At 39.5% G+C, this 20792-nt stretch overlaps 1 protein-coding gene across 1 annotated transcript; it reads right to left on the bottom strand.

The window, feature by feature from the left end:
• Positions 1-613: 613 nt before the first annotated feature.
• Positions 614-20786, bottom strand: DPH5 (diphthamide biosynthesis 5). The gene is made up of 7 exons (XM_008630234.2): positions 20604-20786; positions 17335-17459; positions 13321-13429; positions 3824-3944; positions 2884-2923; positions 1725-1828; positions 614-870 (listed from the first exon to the last, which is right to left on the bottom strand). Exons 1-7 carry the CDS (start codon positions 20736-20738, stop codon positions 647-649), a joined length of 858 nt encoding a protein of 285 aa, XP_008628456.1. The 5' UTR covers positions 20739-20786; the 3' UTR covers positions 614-646.
• Between the last annotated feature and the right edge of the window lie 6 nt (positions 20787-20792).

Here is a 20792-nt window from a genome sequence, read left to right as displayed (position 1 = left end):
AATTGTGGTTGCTGCAGTTGAGTCCAGCCCTTCATAAATGCTAGCAGAAATCCAGTTCTATTTTATGTTGCAGTCTTCTGAAATAAGAAATTCTGTGCAGCTTCTCACCCTGTTTCACCAGCTGTCCAACAGGAAAGTTCTTGGTTTTCTTTGGTTTAAAGCATTCTCACCTGTCTGTATTTACTCTCCCAAGGCAAACATGGACACAGACCTAAAAGGTTTTGCACACTAATGTTTTGTACTGGTAAGAGAACTCCTAAGTTCCTGGAAAATTGAAAAGCGAAATTTAGCATCTAATGCACTTATTACAGTGTATGCAGTAAGTTTGGTTAATGCACTACAGCAAGTGCTGCCACACAGATACCTGGTACTCTTCTTACCCTAATCAGCAGCCCAAGACTGATGTGGATGTCAATGACCTGAATCAAAGATTTAAAAGTTTCTGGAGGTGTCTGCATGGTAGAAGCTGATACCAGCAGGTGCAGTTTGCAGCCTCGGGTAGAAGCAGGTCCATCTTCCTGCAGTCTTGTCTTCTGAAGCAACAGAGTCTAACTGCAGTTAGACAAGTCTTAAATAGTCACAGCAATAACTTTATGCTGTTTATGCAATTAAATATGGAATAAAAATGTAAATGCCTCATTTTTATTTAAGTAGTCTTTTGACATGCATTATTTTCAAAACTGGAACTATCAACAGAGAAAAGTTTAAGCATTTCCAATTCCAGAGGATGCATAGTGCCTGTAACAATTAAGGAATGTAGTGGAGCACCCAGTTCCACAGTGGACATCTGCTGTAGTGTGCCTGAAGCAATCTTCTCATCTGGAGCACCCACACGAGCAAGGCCAACACAAATGGTGTTTTCAGTTATTTCTGTAAGAAAGAAGATTAAATGTTTAATTTATTGACTAATGGTCCTACCATATGGAAAAAAGTACTCAAAATGCTTAAACCTTAACTGCTTTCTTAAACCTCCAATTATTAAATTATTGGAGTGGTCTAGAAAGAAGCTTGCTCTTCAGAGAAAATAAGGCTTAAGGATGTTGATAAGGAAGAATTCATTCAGGAATTCTGTTCACTTTGAGGAAACTGCTGCTTCTGATTCATTCTACGTAAAGGATAAAATTAAGGGATTTTCATTTTAATAGTATTGAAGGAATAAACATTTTAAATGAGTAGACCTAAAACAATTTCTGTTAAATTTCTGTGATACAACTGCGTCATCTTTATTAGCTGCTGTGATTTTACCCTTGGTCTCAATAAACATTTCACAGTTTGCTCTTGACTAGTGTTAAGAATTCAAGGTAAAAATCACAGTTCTGCATCTTTAGGTTAACCTAGCTTCAGGCTGGTGTTCATGTAGAACAGAGTGTGAGTAAAATATAGCAGAGATTTTGTTGAAGCTTGACTGATCTAAAATGCTCAGAGTCCTTCTGCCTCCTGCAATTCTAATGGACCAAAGAGCTCACAGTTAAATGTGGATAGTCCAGGGTTTCCAGACTAAGGCTTTGACTAAACCTCCAGGAGCCACCAGCACACCTTCATCGATGCTCACTGAACTATGCTGTTGAAACTTGGCCAAATCCATCTCATGACTAAGATTTAAGGCAGCCCAAATCCACTGCAAACAGAATTTGGAGAGTCAGAGGAAGGGAGCGGAGTTCAGCAGCTCATCAATAGGTGTGACTGGAGAGGGGTGGTAGCAGACAGAAGCACTGCAGTCATACCTGGTTTTTCTCCTTGGAGCCTCCTGTTTTGAATAATGGCAAGAAGCTGTTCTGCAGCTTGATTTACACTCATGTAGCGTGGTGGCTCATAAATCTTTCTTCCTCTGCAGGGAAGGAAAAGCAGAGAAATTTCACATATAACTCATTTTGTTATCCCCAGCAATCTTACAGCTTATGTCAAGAGACCTCTAGACCAGCAGGTTGAACTTAAACAGGCACAGGCTCTCAGGCTGGGCCTTTTAGACAAGAGTGGATTTTTAAAGAGTACAGTAATCTGTTGTGCTCTCATCACACCTGTGATACAGCTGGGCTCCAGCTGGTAGATCATTTAGATCCTAAAAACAAATTCAGCTGCTAGAAGCAATGTGCAGGTTTTGCAGCTACTCTGGAAGGATGCATTAGACTTAAATTCAAGGGCATACAACTGTTTTTCTGTTAAATGCCCTGTAGACAGATGATTACAGACTAGAAATGTATTCTTAAATGAAATGCTGCTTTCTTTGCCAACTGTGGATTTAGTCAAACATTTTATTTTGAAACTACAGAATAAACAAACCTCAATGATACTGTGAGACTTCACAAATGTCAATTTAGACCAGTTACAGCATGTGTATAAAGGAGCCATTTATATTCACTACTGTCAAAACATACAGATTGCAGAGATGACTAAAATGTGGCAAAAGCTTTTTGAATACAGTTAAACAAACATAAGAGCATATATTGCTTATTTAACTCTTTAAGAAGGGTGTTACATATTATGTACTTTGCACTGTTGCTACCCAGTGTACAGAAGAATAAATTTATAACACTCTCAGATATTAATCTGTTTCAGGAGGCACAGAACAGTAGAGAAATAACACTTCATTCACCAAGAGGAAAGTCTACCCCATTCTGACTTAGTGCTTCTCACAGGGACAGTTATATAAAAGATCATGTTCTGCTGCAACTCCATTCAGTTACTTTAAATAAAGCCAGGCCCTATTGCAACGAACAAAAGAGTTTCACTCCTTCTAAGAATCAAAAGGCCACTGAAAAGCACAAGAGGAGAAGGCAGGTAAGTTCAGTATTAGACTATGGGCAAAGAACCGTTGTTCCTTGTACAAAAAAAAAACCTTAAGTGCACTGTGTGTTTCTATGAATTTTCAAAATGGTGACTCACTTCATGAGATTCTCCAGAGACTGCTCCTTCACTTTAATATCTGTAGAACAAAACACATTAGAACACAGGTTCCCTACAAGTTCCCCACTTAGTTTTCTATGTAGGTAAAGCTTTAACAACATTTTAGCTGTTATTAAAATTATTACTATATTTAGCTATTAGAATATGGATCACACTGTACTGTTTCATGTGTTAGTTAATTTCAAAATCCTGTGACTTTATGCATGTGATTTTATCCAAAGATAGGGCAAATTTCACAGATTTCAGAGCAACACAGCCAAATAAAAATCCTAGTAAATATACAGATAAGCATATTTAGCATAAGACAGTTAAATACCAGCACATTTGAGCACACCAGTGCATTGGGACTACTCTTAAACCATGAGCACATTATGTCACAAAAGGTAATACAGTCTGACTGCTCGACAGTGATTACATCACTGTCATACAGGAATCTGACTTTCGTTAGCGCTTCTTTCCTGTCCCAATGAAAATTTAGAACAAACTTCTGTTATGGGAAAAAAAAGGATTTGAAATAGAGAAGAGGTCAGGTAGGTAAGACTCTGCACAACTGCAATTTTATGAAATAAATTGACCATAATGTCTCCAAGAGGAATTCAAACGTTACCTGTACTCAAATGCCCTCCCCCCCAAATTATCATACTGAAAGCTGGATACATTTTAAACCTTGAATAAGTATTCCTTGTTACATAATCAACTAAACCAGAGTGACTCAGATGAAAGGGGTTTAACATGCAAACCCCCAAGATTTTAAGTGTCCAGTTTACCAAATTGCTTCTACATCCATGAAGTCACTTTGAATTCAAAAGTTTATCACCACTCATCTTTTTAATGTCACATTTGCTTATCTGGTGATCTAGACAGTTGGGTAAACACTCAACACATAGACTAAAATGCAGGAGGAGTGGCTGCTGCTCACCGAGTAAGCACAGGGTGTGCATTCCATTCTGCCTGTTCTTCTCAATCTTGTCAAAGAAGCTTTCTGGCTTCCATGTATCTGTCCAGAACACTATAGAAACCATCTCTCCAAAATTGTACAACTGTAAAACAGAGCAAATGCAGTAACGTACATGTGCAATAACAAAAAATAAGAGCATGCAATAATGTTAAAGACCAAGTCATGAACTACCTGTAAAGTTTTTACCTATCGCTGCAGTCACCTTTCCAATGCATAAGTAACTTTCAATATACTTTCTATCATTACTTCATTCTGAAGTAATGCCTTTTAAAGGCAAAAACTTTGTAAGATTAGCACCAAAATTATTATTTGTTATTTCTTACTTTGATTAAGGCTAGACAGCTTCGAATAGTGCCATAATTCAATGTTTTGATTCTACTGATACAGTAGTGTTTATATTAAAATGGCATTTTGCTGCAGATGGAAGCTCTAGCAGGCAAAAGAAGTTACAGTTAAGGAGACAGTGGATATGAAGATCTGAAGACAGATTGTGCAGGAAGCTGAGAGATACAATATGGTTTATGTACATATGGTAAGAATATTGCTAGCAGAATACTGCTAGCAGATTCTATGTCAAGCATACTCACTGACTCTATTCTCAGTCTTAATATGTTCATTGCTCTAAGTCCCTAATCTTGGTTAAGACATTTGAAGCAATAGTCTTGCCAGTCATCTCTGGTGATGCAAAAGTGAAAGTCATATGTAACTTAAAGCAGTATTTGGCTTGGAAGCAGTTTTTGCCCTGCAATAGGGGAAAACCATGCATCAATTTTGGTCTATTCAGCTCTGGAATGGGGCCATCCCAGATGGATTTTACGGCTTGCCGATATCCTATCTGCTCAAGCTCACCACAGAAACAATACCTACACGGACTACCCTTCCCAGTTTCTCTGTACTCCTGGAAGGAAAAACTGCTTTGCCAAGCCCACAACAGGAGACAAAGGCACTTTGTGTCCTTTGGCAGAGGACCCTGTGTAGAAGCAGCTCTGGCAGCCCTGTGCCATGTGGGGATTCTCCTATACATACGTATGTTACTGTGGCATTAGGCTGTGGTTTTAACTCCTTTATGCTGGTAGAGCAGAACTTGAATCAAAACAGAAACATGTTTGTTTTCAAGGGACCAAAAGCTCAAATTTTAACCATTCATGCTGATAAAACTTATTCAAAGATTCCTGGAATGTAGCTGAAAACATTTCCTCTTTTAAGTATTTCATTCTAGAACAAGGACAAGAACATGCTGTGTACATTTCACAACCTAAAGGTTCTTCCAGTAAAGTAAATACAGGTTGAACAAAATAAATTGCTCCTGATGTAACTTGTTAGCTCTTTCAATGCTGTGTTCTAGAAAAAGAAAGAAAAGTCAAACTGTGCTTTGCCCATTTTCCATGTGGCTGCCTAGAACTCTTTCCCATTTTGTACCAAATCTGTAAAAAAACTATTAGTACAAAAAGTTTCTCCTTCTCCCCTTCACTGTTAGAGCACCTGGGAGCAAGATACCTTTAATCTCACTGATAGTATTCCTGCAGTCTTCCCCAAGTGCTGCAATGTCTGGTGCCAACCTAAGTGCTTCCCATCAGCCACCTGAAATCCCTGCAGCCACTTCCCAAAAGCAGCAGTCCTTGTTCAGAACAGAAAGTGGCCTCAATTAACCTTAAATCTTACCTTGTCCCTTTGGCATTTTGATAACCCAAGGAAGAGAAACTTTCACCTCTGTCCTTTAGGAAAAAAAAGGATGTGCAGAAATGGGCAAAGCGTTACTATCTGAGAGGTATTTTGTTGGGAATCAGAACTTCTAAGCCACTCTGCCACATGTTAAGAATGAGTTGGACATTAAACTTGATACCCTACAGTGCTTGTTCTGATTGTTATCATTCTCTTTTCCATTATTCATTACAAAGATTCTCCATCCTCTTTGCCAACAAGAAGTTAAGCAAGCTATCCTTTTTTGTACAAGCCCTGCCAGTCAGATTCACTAATCTGTCCTTGGTTTACTGGGTTTTGCATTAATACTGAAGCCTGGATGTCAAAAAGAGTAAAACATTTTTGTTGGAAATCGCCTGTCTATTCAGTAGAAATACCTTCAGAACACCTTCATGAAGTATTGATATCACAGAAAACCTTACAGTCTCAAAAAAATACACCTGTTTTCTCAGCACCTGGAAAGCACAGAAGTAGCCAATTAAGATAGACTGGGGCACATTTTATCAACCTCCTAGAAATGTCTTTGCAGTTTATGCCCCTCTACTAACTAAACTTGTGAAGAACAGATTTCCTAGCTTAATGCACACATATTTTTACTTTAAATTACAGAGGGCAGAATACTACTTTGGAAAGTCCCTGGTACACCATCAATCTGAATGCTGAGGAACTGAAGCAGTAAGTAGATACCTTTATTGTGCTTGAATACTTATAACCAATTACCTTACAAACACTTCTACAGACACAAACCAATATTTCTTTCTCATCCAGTATTTGATCTCTGCAGACATGTGACATTTAATCAAACATAGGAACTGCTCTTCACCAGGGCAAGCCTGCATTAAAGAAGGAACACATGACTGTATCAGAACTTACACTTTAAATGCTCTCCTTGTACCTCATGCAGAATTCAATTTGTTCCTAATTAAGTTTTCTCTGCTGTGTTCTAGTTTCTACCTCTTGAACTTCTGCATGAAGTATCTGACTTTCAAGAAAAGCCTTGCTGCAAAGAAAGCAGGAAATGTCTAAAATTCCACTATTATCCTAAGGATTCAGGAGTTACAGAAGACAGCAGGTCCACTAAAGACAAAACCCACTGAAATTAAAAAGCATTCTTTCCACCAACCATAAAAGGCTGCAGAGGGTCCCAAAATTCCAGGAATCATGCTTGTCACTGAAATAAAACTGTCTGACACGTTTGTTAACCAAGGAGTGTTACAACACAACTAAGGATTACTGCCATGCTTTTAGACTGTTCCCAAGTTTAGTAAGATGATGAGCTGTGTGTATTTGCAGTGACAGGATCAGGCTGTACAGTGGCTGGCACAGCTCTAAAGAGAGGCAACAGCAAATTAAATTTCACAGCCAAATTCTGTGTGCTGCACTCTCCATGAAGCACCTGGGGTTTAGGAGTGGGCAATGTATGTTCTGTACAAACCCAAACATCTCAGGCACCACACGTGCACTGATGAGCAGATTTGTTACAGTGCCTACATTCTGCTCAGGCACAAAACTGCCAGAATTTCAAAGGCGCGCAATGAAATGGTTGGACAGATATTTCGTGTTTTCAGCTTGGAAACCAAACTTCTTACCTTCTCCTCAATGCTCAAAAACTTCACAGAAAGGTTTCAAAAGGTCATTTTGAAAGACCTCAGTCTTTGGAAATATCCCTTTCTCCCCACCCTCCCTCCAAGTAGTGACTGGCTTAAGCAAAACTTTGTGCACTTAAATTTTGCAATGCAATAGCTCAGGTCAGCAAAGGAAGCCAGAATTCTCTACTCTGAGGCAATGCCCTGCTGCTAGAGTTTTCTGCCTCATACTGCAGAAAGCAGTTCTTCAACTCACAGTTACATCACCTCAGAACAAGATATAACTTCCTATTTTATTTATACACGATATGAAAGAATGACAACTTCTGGTGCTTGTTTTCTGTTAGTATTTTAACCCTTCTATTAATGCTATTTCTTATTTTACTTCTTGTTTATATAAGCAGAGTTGATTGCAAATTGAGAGGCCAGAATGAACTGTGAGAGAAAAAGTGCTGTACCATGATCTCACCTTGGAAAATCTGAATGCAAGGGGAATTTCAATGAAACTGCTGAGCTACTTTGTTAAAGACCAGTCTGAATGATATCAGATACCTGAAACTGTCCTGATCAACTTGAAACAGTGGTGTGGTCAATCACCACAAAAATTTAGGCATAAAAGATGGAACAAGCTGAGACTAAATAGGGAAATTAAAAAAGGAAGATCCACCATCCCCTCTAAAAAGTACTAAAGCAAGCAGGAGAGAAGATGCAAAATAATATTAAAGGTCAGTTGGCCAACAGCTGCAGAGAAACCAAGAAGTAAACATTTCAAAACACAGACATCTATTTTTACAGCATCTTTCCCAGAATTATTGCTGTATCAGCTGCAATAATGACACAGCAATTTTTCACTTATGAACCTACCTACTTTCCTAACATTTCAAACCACTTCAGAACTGGTCACATGTCTGGGGAAGAAAGTAAAAAAAAGGAGTCACTGCATTCTTCAGTCCTGCCACCATACACAACCAAATACCTGAAAACCCTGGAGGGCTGAAATGCTACCGAGCTATGTTCTGTGTTGAGCTGCTCACAGGTTACACTGCAGATAGTTCTCAAAGAACAGGTGAATTATGCAAATTCAGACTCTTCACAGCCTAATCACAACTCACTGGTAGGAACTAAGAGGCTTTTTCTCCTAAGAGTATCCCTCAATGGATTTGGAGACTGCAGAGCACCTTGCATTATCCCAGGTTACTTCCTGATAGATCCCAATGAACATACCCAAAAAAGCTAAGACATATTTTCTTTATCTTTGTCATAGGGGTTCTGACATGATGCTATGCAATGTTCATGCTCAAAGATAAGGACCCTAAGGAGTCAGGTTTTCCCTTTATTCTCCCTAACCTGTTAACAACCCTCCAGACCATATACATCAGATTAAAGGGCTCCTACTGTTCTTTGTATTACATATTGTTGCTTGATAGCAGCTTAAGAAGTAGTGCAATTGCCAACAAAGAGGTAGCAAGAATCACTCAGTCTGTTTTTGCTTGGAATTGGTCATATGAAACAACCACAAGCCTAGCTCTTGCCCTTTACACTACCTTATTTAGTACCACAGACCTTTAGCAACTTCAAATGCCTCTCATGAGAACCTTCACATGAAACTGAAATGTTTTACCATTCACATATATGTGGCTTTCCCTCCTTTTTGTACTGCAAGCCAAGAAATCGCCCTAGCTGTCCCAAAAACTTCCCATCTCCATAGTACATGCCAGAGAGAAAGGAACTGTGAAAAAAATACATTTGGCCATTTTGCTGAGGGAAACCCACTGCACATAACTGCAGTCTTCAGAAGGCAGCTGAGACAAATCACATAAAATCAGTTGAAGGGACAAGCACATTTTTCCATGGCTGCCTCTTGGATCTGCTTAGGAAATAGCCACTCCACAAGCAGAACAAAATTCAGCTCTCAAAATACTGTGAAAATCCAAAAGCAAGTTTGAATAGGAGAGGATTCTCCCCCAAGATAATGTCACCTTATCTTTAATAACCTTCTAAGATTCTTTCCACCAATATCAAGCAATGTTCCCTTCCTACCCTGGTGACTTCAGTTACCAATATGAAATGAAGATATCTAAAAGAAAAAAAAACCAAACCTGATTAAATAGATGTTTTTGGGTCATGTTTGCTGGTGACAAATGGCACTAAGTTGGACAGCAATTGTGACCCGCGAAGTAGTGTGACTAGCACTGATTTAACCTTTAATTGGCTTGAGAAACAAATGCCAATTTCTTAAAGGCTCAGAAGCTGGTAGTAACTGAAAAAAACCAACTAGCGACAGAAGACAGTTCAACAGTCAGTCATTTTGTGTAAAGTCCCTCCTGTTAGAGCAAAGAGTGGTTTTGAAGATTAAGGCACACAGAGAGGGTGGGACGCAGAGGCTCCACTCCTGCAGCTACTACAGGGTTTCTATTTGACTACGAGCACAGTGATTAATGATAGCATCCTTCAGCTTCCTCATCTTTAAGTAATATTTTTCAACTTGACACTGGAAATGTACTCACCTGTTCAGTAAAAACTCAAAAATAACACAGTAAGCATTGCTTTTACGTTTAAGTGATCAGCTGGTAGCAAAAAGGCTATTTTCTATTTTATAACTGTAATTGTCTTCAAGAATTAACTGGACTGCAAACAAAAAACCCAAGATGCGTCACTGAAAGACACAAGGGCACATGCAGATGTTTGTTCTGAAGCTATTCAGGTGGAAAGTGGGTACATCTCAAAAGAAAGGCAGCTCTTTGCTATAACATGTTTTTTTCCTAGCTACCCAACCAAAATATAAAGCCAATGCTTTCAAAAAGAGCAACACCACTCAGAAATGAGTGTCTCATTTTAGTCCTTTCTCCCACCCTGTGACTTGCCTCCAGCTTTGCACTTCAGTTCTCAATCCTCTTTCTTTATGTTAATGTCATTACCTCAAGCCATTTCAAGTGGCATCATTCCTTCATGTGCATCACAGGTCAGCACAACGTAGAATATTCCTGATGTGTTTGACCACCAGTAGTTCTACCTCAAGGACACATTACCAGCACTGGGTCAGAGAGAATTCTGTCTTGAAAGCACCACTCTGGCCACTGATCTTCCCAAACTAACCCAGATGTCATGCAGATTAGATAGGAATGAGAAAGATGCAAATTAGAGATCCTCAGTTTCCTGCCTCTTTATTCTAGGGCTAAAAGCCGTACCAATCAGCCCTATTCTGAAAAACTGAGTGTGGGCACAGGTAAAGTCTGTGCTTCCCTGGCAGTGTGTGCAGATACCAAAGTGCCTGACTGTCCTCACTGGTGGTTATTCCCCACTGCAACAGGAGTCAGAGTGACAAACACACCCACATGGCAGACTCCAGAGAAGGGAGGTGAACCTGCAGAGAACATGCTAAGAAGCACTAACACAGGAGCACTTTTCCTGGCTTATCTCCCATAACCATATTCATTTGTTTTAAGGGAAAATAGCTTCAGCCATGGAAAAAGAAATCTGGCACGGTAAAGCACAGCAAAAACAGTGTAAAAGAGGAAGGCACAGCAAATCACAGAGCATTATGCACAGTCAGACTACCACTTTGCTAAGTTATACTATCCCAGCACAATTTATCAATGTGAGCGCTTCCAAGAAGTTCAAGAAGTTTAATTTTCAAAATTAAAACCCCACTCTTTTCTTCAATATTCAAAAAAAGCTGTACTAATTCTGTTAAATGGGAAAGACAGTTAAAAAAAAGTATTTGAAAATAGCACCCCTCTTTATTATTTGGCAAGAACTACAGCTATGGAATGAAGGTAACGAACCATTACTGATGCTCTATTGACTTCATTAAATCATCGTAAAGGAAAATTGCGCAAGTACCCAAAGGTTGTTGGCTGCACAGAAACATTGCTCTGATGACCAGAGACATTCTTTTGTGACCAGACTGTGCTGTAGCTGCATTTCACTGACAGCCTAATCAGCAGTTACAGCTCACTACGCACATGGCTCTCTGAACGGCATATAAAGGTGTTTCCTGTTTTTCTCTACTAAGAAAGAGAGAAGGTTTGTATCACAATCACATTAAAACAAGAAAAAAGGCAAACCCTTTTCTGTGGTGAAGCAAAAGAGGAATCCCTCCTGTACTTGACAGGAACTTTGCAATTTGAGACACAATAACTCCAAAACTAAATTGATGGCAGCAGACAGCCATGAAAGTAAAGGCTTTTGAAAGAAACTATTAACTTCCAGCACAACTCTAACTAATCAAAGGCTGCTTTTTTGTAAGATAAAACCTCACTTGCTGTTTATGCCAGTAAGGAGCAATCAAGAGTGAAACATACAACTGGTTATATTCTGTCTGGTAATACAATCACTATTTCCTAAAATGCCTTATACGACAACAGGAATGTTGATTTATGAGAAGGGAGCCCCTCCCAAGCCAGAATGGAAAAGGGGACTAATGCCAGAGTGAATAACATCACATTTCCTTTATGGTCTGCTCCCTTCAGCATGGGATACGGAAATAGCAATCTAATCTCCAAAACTCTGCATATGTGAAAGAATTTACAGACTGTTTATAATATACCCATGTTAGGTTTCTGGTCTTTTTTTTCAATTTACCTAAAAGCTCTATACTCCTCCTTCCTATGCCTGGCTGAATTGTGAGGGAAGCAAACTTTCAGAAAACTTAGAAAACTCTTTGGGCCTTGCATCTTCCTTACTAATGAATGTAAAAGAACAGTAAAAAAAGAGAGCAAGTAGTAGAAACTACTTATCAACAGCCTGACAGCAGGAGCAAATTTTGCACCACCATCCAGCCAAAAGGGGAAGGGTGAGCCCCAGCCCCAACTCTTGTTTTACCCACCCTAGTAAGTGCAGTCATGCGACAGCTGCCATCTGTCTGCTGTACATGTAGATTTTAGGCACCAAGAAGCCTGTTTCCTTCCTAAAAGATAATTTTGCCCAAGTCTTGCAGCAATAGGCAGGTATCACTAAGAAAATGCTCACAAGAAGAATTATAAAGAATGTGACTGCTGTCTAGCATTCCCTTTAGCATTAACTAATGGGACAGGTGTCACTGCACTGAGCCAGGTCAGACAGGGCACTCAGATTTCAAATCAAAACCAAAGATAATACCCAAACTCATTGCAACAGATTTTCTGCTGTTGGTCAGCATTATTATTTGAATGGAGTTTGGAGTATTGGAGTTTGTCAGTGCAAATTTGAAGGTATCAGGTGTTTACTGAAATTAAAATAAATTGTGTTCTTTTTTGTATGGCTAGGAAGGAATTCCTCCTTCAGTGACGGAAAGTTATTGTTCAAACCCTCAACTTGTCTGTAGGACATTTACATTCCTGTGCTTGCTTTTGGCTTTTGTAAAGTGGGAACCTGGTTTAGTGGTTCCCATACACAGGGAGCTATTCTGAACCTTGAGAGGCCAGGTTCTATGTTAAAGTGATGAATGAAAACAAGAGGGGGAAGCTTCATCTAATTTATATGTGATTAGTTATGATTTATACACTGCCACAATATCTTTCATGCAGGAAAAGTAATAATGGACCCATACATGTGTAAAAGGAAGTATTTTCTTGGGAACACTAGACTTTTTCTACTTTAGCCATTCAGGATACACAAAAACTGTCATTTGTTTTACTAGTCCTTGGCTAGGCAAGTCCCTCCTCATCAGATGGGCAGAAAGTGGAGACAGATCAAACTTAAGAGTGCGCCATATTCAAGACTTTGGAATTAGTTATGATCTGAGTTGGACATATGTGCAGGCTTGTGCATGTATTTCTCTTATGACAAGATCAGCATATTTCTCTACAGGGTAACAACCTTATTTAAGAGTAAATTTATCAGGTATTACTTGATACCTAATACTACCATCAGTAGTAGAAGGAAGCCAACATGAACAAAGCTTTATCTGTAAAATAACTTTAAATACCAAAGGCTCCTGGGGCAGAGGGAAGTTAGAAAGCAGAGAAGAACAGAAGTGTTACTATTCATTTTCATATGAGCTCATCAAAGGGGGCTTTTGCTGACATGTAGCATGCTAAAAGGAAGTGTTAAAAAATTCTAACATTAAGTGTACAGTTGGTACAGATCTTCAAAGTTGAGCTTGCAACATGCACTGCCACAGCAGAAGAGCTCACCAATTCTAAGCTTAGCAGTTGTGAAGTAACGTATATTCATATACAAAAATATTACCTGCAAACCACAGCAGCCCACTGCATTCATTATTGAAGCATTATGAATGACCTTGTAAGGAATCCCCAATTTTACTGCACGTAGCACTAAATCACTGTGTGTCGTGGCCCTGTGGTAAGGAAAGGAAGGAATTAAACACTGAAAACGTGATGTTACCAAGTGTTACTAGCACTACAGTTTGTTTTGAAAGTAAAATGAAACCCTTCAAAACAAGGGCAATGCCGAGGTGGGAAGATGGCAACAATATCCTAATTGTTACAGGAAAGTAAAAACTCCAATAAGGGTTCCATATGTCATCTTCCCCCGCTGGAATGCCAGGCATCCTCAGTATGGTACAGCTCTTTGCAGCTTCCTGGCATCATTAAAACTGTAACACTATTACAACTGTTACTTCATAGAGCAGCCTTGGCAAGTACTTGAAAAGGAAAGTTCCATTTATGCTTTGTCTTCTGCAGTATCTGTTGAACATGTGTTGAACTGTAAATGTCGACTCTATTTGGCACTCACTTACACAAAACTCCAGGATTTTGTTACTGGCTGCACAGCCAGGCCCTCTCCCACCAGCACCAATGTGTGCCAAGAAAGCCCCACGCTCAGACAAGAACTCTGGACAGACAGAGGGAAACTGCATGTTTACATAGAAAAAACACCCTTAGACTGAATCAACGTTAATAATATTTAATGCAGATTACTCAAATTAACAATACCTAAATCTGAGCGATCAAGTTCATTCTGAAAGAGTTAAGAATATTCTAGTTTAAGTTTCAAACAGAGCTAAGTTTGGTTCTAGGTCTAAGGCTTGCAGTGATTGACTGCTGCAAGAATTACTGGGTTTGCAGGTAAGCAGTTGAGATTAGAGCCTTTCTAAAATGGTAAGTACATATAGATTGAGCAAATATTTGAACTGCAACATTGTTTACCTATTTTGCTTGTATGTATGCTTATATGTTTGTGAAATATAAAAATGCACCTGCCCCTTGCCTAAATTTATCAAACCTGATCAATGACCTTATCAATTTCAATCTCAAGATGTACCACACACTTCTGTGTGGCCATTCCAAAGAAGGAAGAAAAGAAATAACATTTGGCCATCAGAACAATGAACTAGGAAAATTGCTTTCACCCTGGCCTTGTTCAGTTACCCTAACAGAATTCCCCTGATCTTAGCCTGATAATTTCGATGCCTTGTGTCTGACCAGCACCCAGTCAGCAGATCAGGTGCTTCAGACTGGAACACAAATGTGGCATCAGCTGGCAAGGATCAATATTTTAAAAAAGAAATCAATTTCAGTGGAAGAAAAAAACCCAGGAATTTGAATTTGGGAAATCTGAAACGCTTATACAAACAGGCTCCCAGACCGAGGAGAAGGCAGTAAAGTGATCTAAACTAATATTTAGCTACTACACAAACATTGCTCCTGCCTTGCAGAAGCAAAGGTGAATTAAAAATGTCTGCTCTAAGAGAAGAGGAGACTAGTTTTACAGCCTTGTGTTAGTCCATGCACATACGAAGGACAAGCAGCACTGGAGGATTTTGTGGTTATGCTAATACTGACCTAGGGATCAGCTGGCTTTATTCACTGAAATTTGCTCCAGCCAATATTTTTTTTCACCCAGTAGATTTGTTTATAATGGCTGTACCTAAAAGCAGAAGTGCCCTTATGAGCACTCAGCTAATACCAGGAAAAGTTTCATGGAGTCATCCCTCTACACCCATAACTATAGTAGTATCTTCTGTCACTGATACAGACTTTAAGTTTTATGGGTAGAAATAACATGAATGTTAACACCAGCCTGGAGTGGTGGGCTTTCCACTGTACTACTGAAGTTGTCAGGTTCTTGTAGCACATCCATGGGTGTTACCACATACACAGATAAAAACTTGCAGAGAACAACAGTGAGGGTGACAGAGCACAGCCTGCTTAATTGCTTTAACCATTAACCACCAACACCTGGCATTTCCTGTGGCTGCCAGGTACTCTGCTCACCTACAAATATACTTGAAAGTCTGTGATCACCTGCAAGTGGCCTCTATCCTCCTCCCCTATGGTCTCTCTTAGGACAGAAACAGTACTCTGTCCTAATAACCTCCTTAGGGCTCTATGTGATCATAGGAGCAGTTCTAGCTGCAGTATTAAGAGCTAAGAACATAAACATATAGAGAGAAGCAACTCATTCAAAAAAAGGGTAGTTTTTTAACTGAGCTTTTTCAGCTCTCCAGTTGTGCCACCTAGAAGGCAGCTAATGCACATCTTGGCCAGAACACGTTGCTCAAAAGGGTGCAACAACACCCTGGAATAGCATTCTGTCAAAAATATTTCTTCTTCCTGTTCAAGCTTCAGTTATCAAAAGGTATTTGTGATGGTGGTTTTATGCTTTGGGTTTTTTTGTAAAAATGGGTTTCCATGCCACAGCTTATTTGTCATCTGCATAGAAGTTCAGTAAGTTGGTCCAGGTTTGATGCAAAAGGGGAGATGAGGGGAAGGAGGTTAAGTCTTTCATTAGGTTACCATTCTCTTTCTGGGGTTCTGTGCTCTTACATAAACTGCTCTTAGTGATGAGGATCCATTTCCATTAAAATCTCTAGTGAGAAAGATGAATTTTTTTTACCCCAGAGAAGGCCATGGAGTGTGCAAAATTTGTGTTCTATCTGAAGGATTACTTTGAATAGCATGCTGAATTCTGTACGTGCAAAATTTCCTATCTACTTAGATGCGTATTCATAGTGTCTTGTGTCTGGCAAAAAGACCAGTCTGCTAACAATGGTAAAACACACTGACTTTTCTGAGACACAAAGCAATTGTTATAAGGCAGCTCACTTTTATGTTAGAAATATATTGTATAGCTAACATTTTAATTAACAAATAAAAATTATGTAATACGTTGACCAGAACTAAAGTATTTGACACTGAAACTGAAGATAACTGAGGCAGATCAGAATACTGCTTACAAGTAGCAACTACATTTCAATCCATGTAGGTTTTTTTCATCTTGTGTACTTAGATCAGTCACTGGATCAGAGCACAAGGGTACAGGTAACATGGCTCTACACTCTGCACAAATCCTTAAAGTAAACATGGACTGCAAGTATAATTAATATTTCTGAAATACAGGGTCATCTGCCCATAATTAGTTTAATATAATATTGTCTTGCCAATTGCCTTTAACCTGTATTTACACAAATTATCTGCTTTTGACAGATGTGCACACTGCTCCTTTTTTTCATGAGCTCCATTTTTTCACTCACAAATAAGGTGCTCAGATTTCATTTTTCTTGTGCCCCTTATACTGTGGTATAAATCTTGCATCACCAGCTGAAGATGAAAAGCTTTTCTGCATGGCTTGACATTACAGATTGATGATGCCTGACCAAAGAGACAGAAGGAGATCCCTCTGGTCATAGAAAAAGACCAAAGCAAATGTACTTTCCCGCATTTTTTTTAAAAAGTGGAAACAAAAGTCCTAATAAACCAACATGAGAAGACATTTATAATGACATAAGTGATTTTAAAGCTAGCATAAATCAAAGCGGATGCACCATACAACCAATAATCTGTATTCATTCTAAAACAACTGAGTATAAAAGCTGCAGTTTATAAATACAAACAGCAACTAAAAGAACACTCTCCCCAAAAACCACATTTCTTATTTATGTGATAACCTAGAATTTCTTCTGTTAGCAGACAAATAAGGAGGCAAAGCATTGTTATAAAAGCTAGCACAGAGAATGATAACTAATGAAATTATAAATGTCTGCTGAAGGAAAGATTCATACATCATGCAGAGTCCACATTATCTATAATGAACATCTGGGCAAAGAAACTCCAAAGCAAGATAAAGTGTGGAAAACTGTATGTATATTTTTAATACAATAAGGAATATACAGACATAAGAAGTGTTTCTGGTCTGAAAATCAGTTTCCTCAAAAAGAACTACAGTAACAGAATTGGCTTCTTCCTATTGAAAAAAGAGTGATCAAGCTACAACAATAATTAAAATGTTGCTTTGTCTTACCCAAAAGGATCACCAACTACAAGAAATGCGACATCACAAACATCAGCTTCTTTTAAAAGGCTATCTGCTTCTTGTTCCACCATTTCTCGGTCAGCCAAAATCAACTCTTTTCCATAAAACTCTTCCTAGAAATTGAAATTAAAAATAACCATCAAAATAAGACACTTAGGAACGCTTTTGTATCTCTCTGTGTGCTCTCTCAGGAATACAGACAGTGGACAGTGGAATAGGTAACTTTATTATTCTTCCCAGCAGTCTGCCCCATGTCCTGGAGAACCTCACCTCTGCTTGCAAGAATACCTGAGCTCCCCATAAGGCAGCTCCTGAGCTGACAAAAATTGGTGAACCACTTTATCCTGATACTGACTTGGTTTTTCATGCCTTCTGTGTCAGTTGAGGAGCTGCACCTAAAGCAGCTCAATCACACCTGCACACTGAGGGTACCTGGGTGGACTCCAGGTAGAGTTAATTTAACCTGCTGCTCTATGTAAGGTCTTCCCTCTCAAAGCCTGAGCCCAGCTCTTAGGCTACTTACAATACTGGCACCCAACCAGATACAAATACCACACTAGCTACACCACAACCTGCTCTCTCAAGTTTTTCCTTAGTACATTTTAGCTAACCACATCTAAGGAATGACTTCATATTAATCCTTCATCTTGAGTTCTTTTTAAGAACTTTTTAAGAAGTACTTTACCATGTATACAGGTGAACATGTATTTGATCATGTCCTAATTTTTCTTTAGCAGCTTAGTAATCATGTCTCTTTGTACATTTTAAAGGCCTTTATTTCCAGAATCAACTTCACACACGTAATGAAACTTCAGTTAGTTCTAGAACACGTTTTCTGATCATACTGCCATGTCATGTGTCACCGTGCATTTTATATGCTCTTTACATGATTAAAGTTCTTTTTGTAGGGCGAAGACCAAGAAAGGTGTTTTTGTGCTAAGTAGTAGTCAGCAAATTTGTGTGGTATTATGAATATTAATAAATTGATAAAACTATTCAAGTCAGTTATGGCCCAGAAAGGTTTTCCTCTGACTTCTGTGCCTTCTTTGCCCACACAGTGAACTGACAAGAGAACTATCACACCTGTACAGAAGCGGAGTAGTGCTTTCACTAAAAAATCCACCCCATAGCTAGAGTAATAGGTGTGGGACCTCTGTTACCAGGTTACATTCCCGTTCCTGAACATGAGTTCCTGCCCATTTTGGGTAAGTTTTCCTAACTCTATAAAATCAGGATATTATTTTCCTCGTGAAACAGACTGCAACCTGTACAGATTCAATGGAAAGGGGATCAAATAAATGTGTAAGCAACTCTTGTACCTGTGATTTGGAACGACTGACAGTCACCCTGGGATAATGCTGAGATTGATACTAAGCTAACTGCAGCAAATTTTGACACCCCACAGGTTTTCATTAGGTACCTTAGCCCAGATGCACATCAGCACAATGGGAGCTGGTCTCTAAAGCAAAGCACTCCATAACTATGCATCCCTTTCCGTGGGCTACCATTGCACCAGGCTGGCTTTGGCCCCACACTGTGAGCAAATGCATGCTCCAGAACAGATGGGGTGCAGTCCCAGGAACACATCTTTCAGTTTGGCTTCATCCAAGGGAATCTATTTGCATGCTTTGAGACTGCTCCACAATGCTAATCAAAGCAAGCTAAGTAGAGAATACAGAAAAAGCAATCTCCTAGCAAGAAGTAAAATGGAGACTCACTGGGAGGCCACTGGGTCCAAACAGTTCTTTCACCAAACTCTGGGCCAATTTGGATGGTCAACATCAAATAACTTTTAATATACATTTTAGGCCAACCAGATAAACTAAGCGAGTCATGTAATTTGAATTTTAAGATCTGATTTCAATACCATCAACACAGAAGGATTTCTAGGAAGTCTCTGCAGGAAAAGATCTCCTCATTACTTCTTGAGACTTTTCCTCTAACTTTTCATGGTGCTTAGGAGAGATTGACCTTCAGATTAGTAAATAAACTATTCAGCATTGTCACCTGTATGTAAACCAGGCTGTATGATAAACCCTTGGTCATTAATTCCTATGTTCCCTCTTAGGTGGTTTTACTTTGTTTTTATTGATCTCTTTTCCCAGTTATCTCATCTTCGTGATTTCAAGGTTTGCAAAAGACTTAAAACGATAAGAAATATACAACAAGAAAACCCCAAATAACCACATCAAAAATATTCAGCATTTTTCTATTATTCAATGTTTTATGTTCGGATGGATAGGAATCCATTAATTTTTTTTTTTTTATAGCAAATGCACATTTTGAGAAGTAAAAATCTCCAGGTAATCCTTTCCATGTAGCAGTTTTCCAACTATCAACCATCCATAAAAAAGAACATTTTGTTTTGAACAGACTGACTACAATTTAGATTGCTTCAGTGTACTGAAAAGAAACATAAAACCACAGAGCATATCTTCATACAGCAGATAAACCAGAGATGGCCCCAAATATTCTAGCCTACCTTGTATCTGGAAAGCATGTAATGCTGATTACAAGCCAAAACTCTCACATGCTCTATGTATATGCAGGTCTGCATACAGGTACATTATGGCCATACAGCACCCAAGACCCAGATAGCATCAGCTTATTCAGAGGCAAGATCTCTGGTCTGTGGGCTATTTTTCTGGTATTATTTCAGAACTACACCGTATCCTTCTGTGACTAGCTATGAACCCCTCAGAGTTATGATCTGCACATTTTTACTACTGTTGTCTTCCATGAGGTGTGTTTGCTAATGAAAAGTTTATCTCCATGTTGTTCAACAGCCCATCTCTGGCTGAACTGTGCCTTTCTGGGAATCCCAACACGGTGAGGCAGCTTGGCCCACGTGGAAACGTGGAAATGTGAGATAATAAAATTGTTATTCCCAGCAGGCACGCCGTAACACCTCAGGCTGATACAGAGGTTCAGGGCTTCAAACCATGTATTTTTCTGGTATGACTTTTGGGATTTTTTTTAAAACAGATTAGACACTTTTCCAACCAAGTCGTCCAGTATCTCAAGGCCTGCACACATTGGTAGGTTTTGAGATGAAAACTAGTGCCAACAGTTGTAAGAAGGAACATTTTATTTTTGCTGCAGTCTTCTTGCAAGGTAGCAAGATTTCTCCTATAAAACAGAGTGAAGGTCACGTCTCCCGAGAACGGGCACCGCTAGTTTCTCCCACGGACCCACCAGCCCCAGCACGCCCCTGGCTCCGTGGTACGAGAGGCCTCGGGCCCTGTGGCCAGACCTACCAGCGCTTCCTTGCCCACGGTGAGCACGGACGTGTAGGCCTCCAGGTACACCCTGCGGCACCGCCGCACCGCCTCCAACCCCTTCACCGTGATGTCCTTGGCATCCCCCAGGCCCAGCCCCACCAGGTACAGCATGCTCAGGGAGCGCGGCCGAGCCGCCACCTGCCTCAGGAGGGACACGGAAGCGGG

The sequence above is a fragment of the Corvus brachyrhynchos genome, unplaced genomic scaffold, assembly GCF_000691975.1.
Source record: "Corvus brachyrhynchos isolate BGI_N302 unplaced genomic scaffold, ASM69197v1 scaffold101, whole genome shotgun sequence".
In the NCBI taxonomy this organism is placed as follows: Eukaryota; Metazoa; Chordata; class Aves; order Passeriformes; family Corvidae; genus Corvus; species Corvus brachyrhynchos.
The sequence above is the reverse complement of the archived record's forward strand: the minus strand, read 5'-3'. Positions and strand labels throughout refer to the sequence as shown.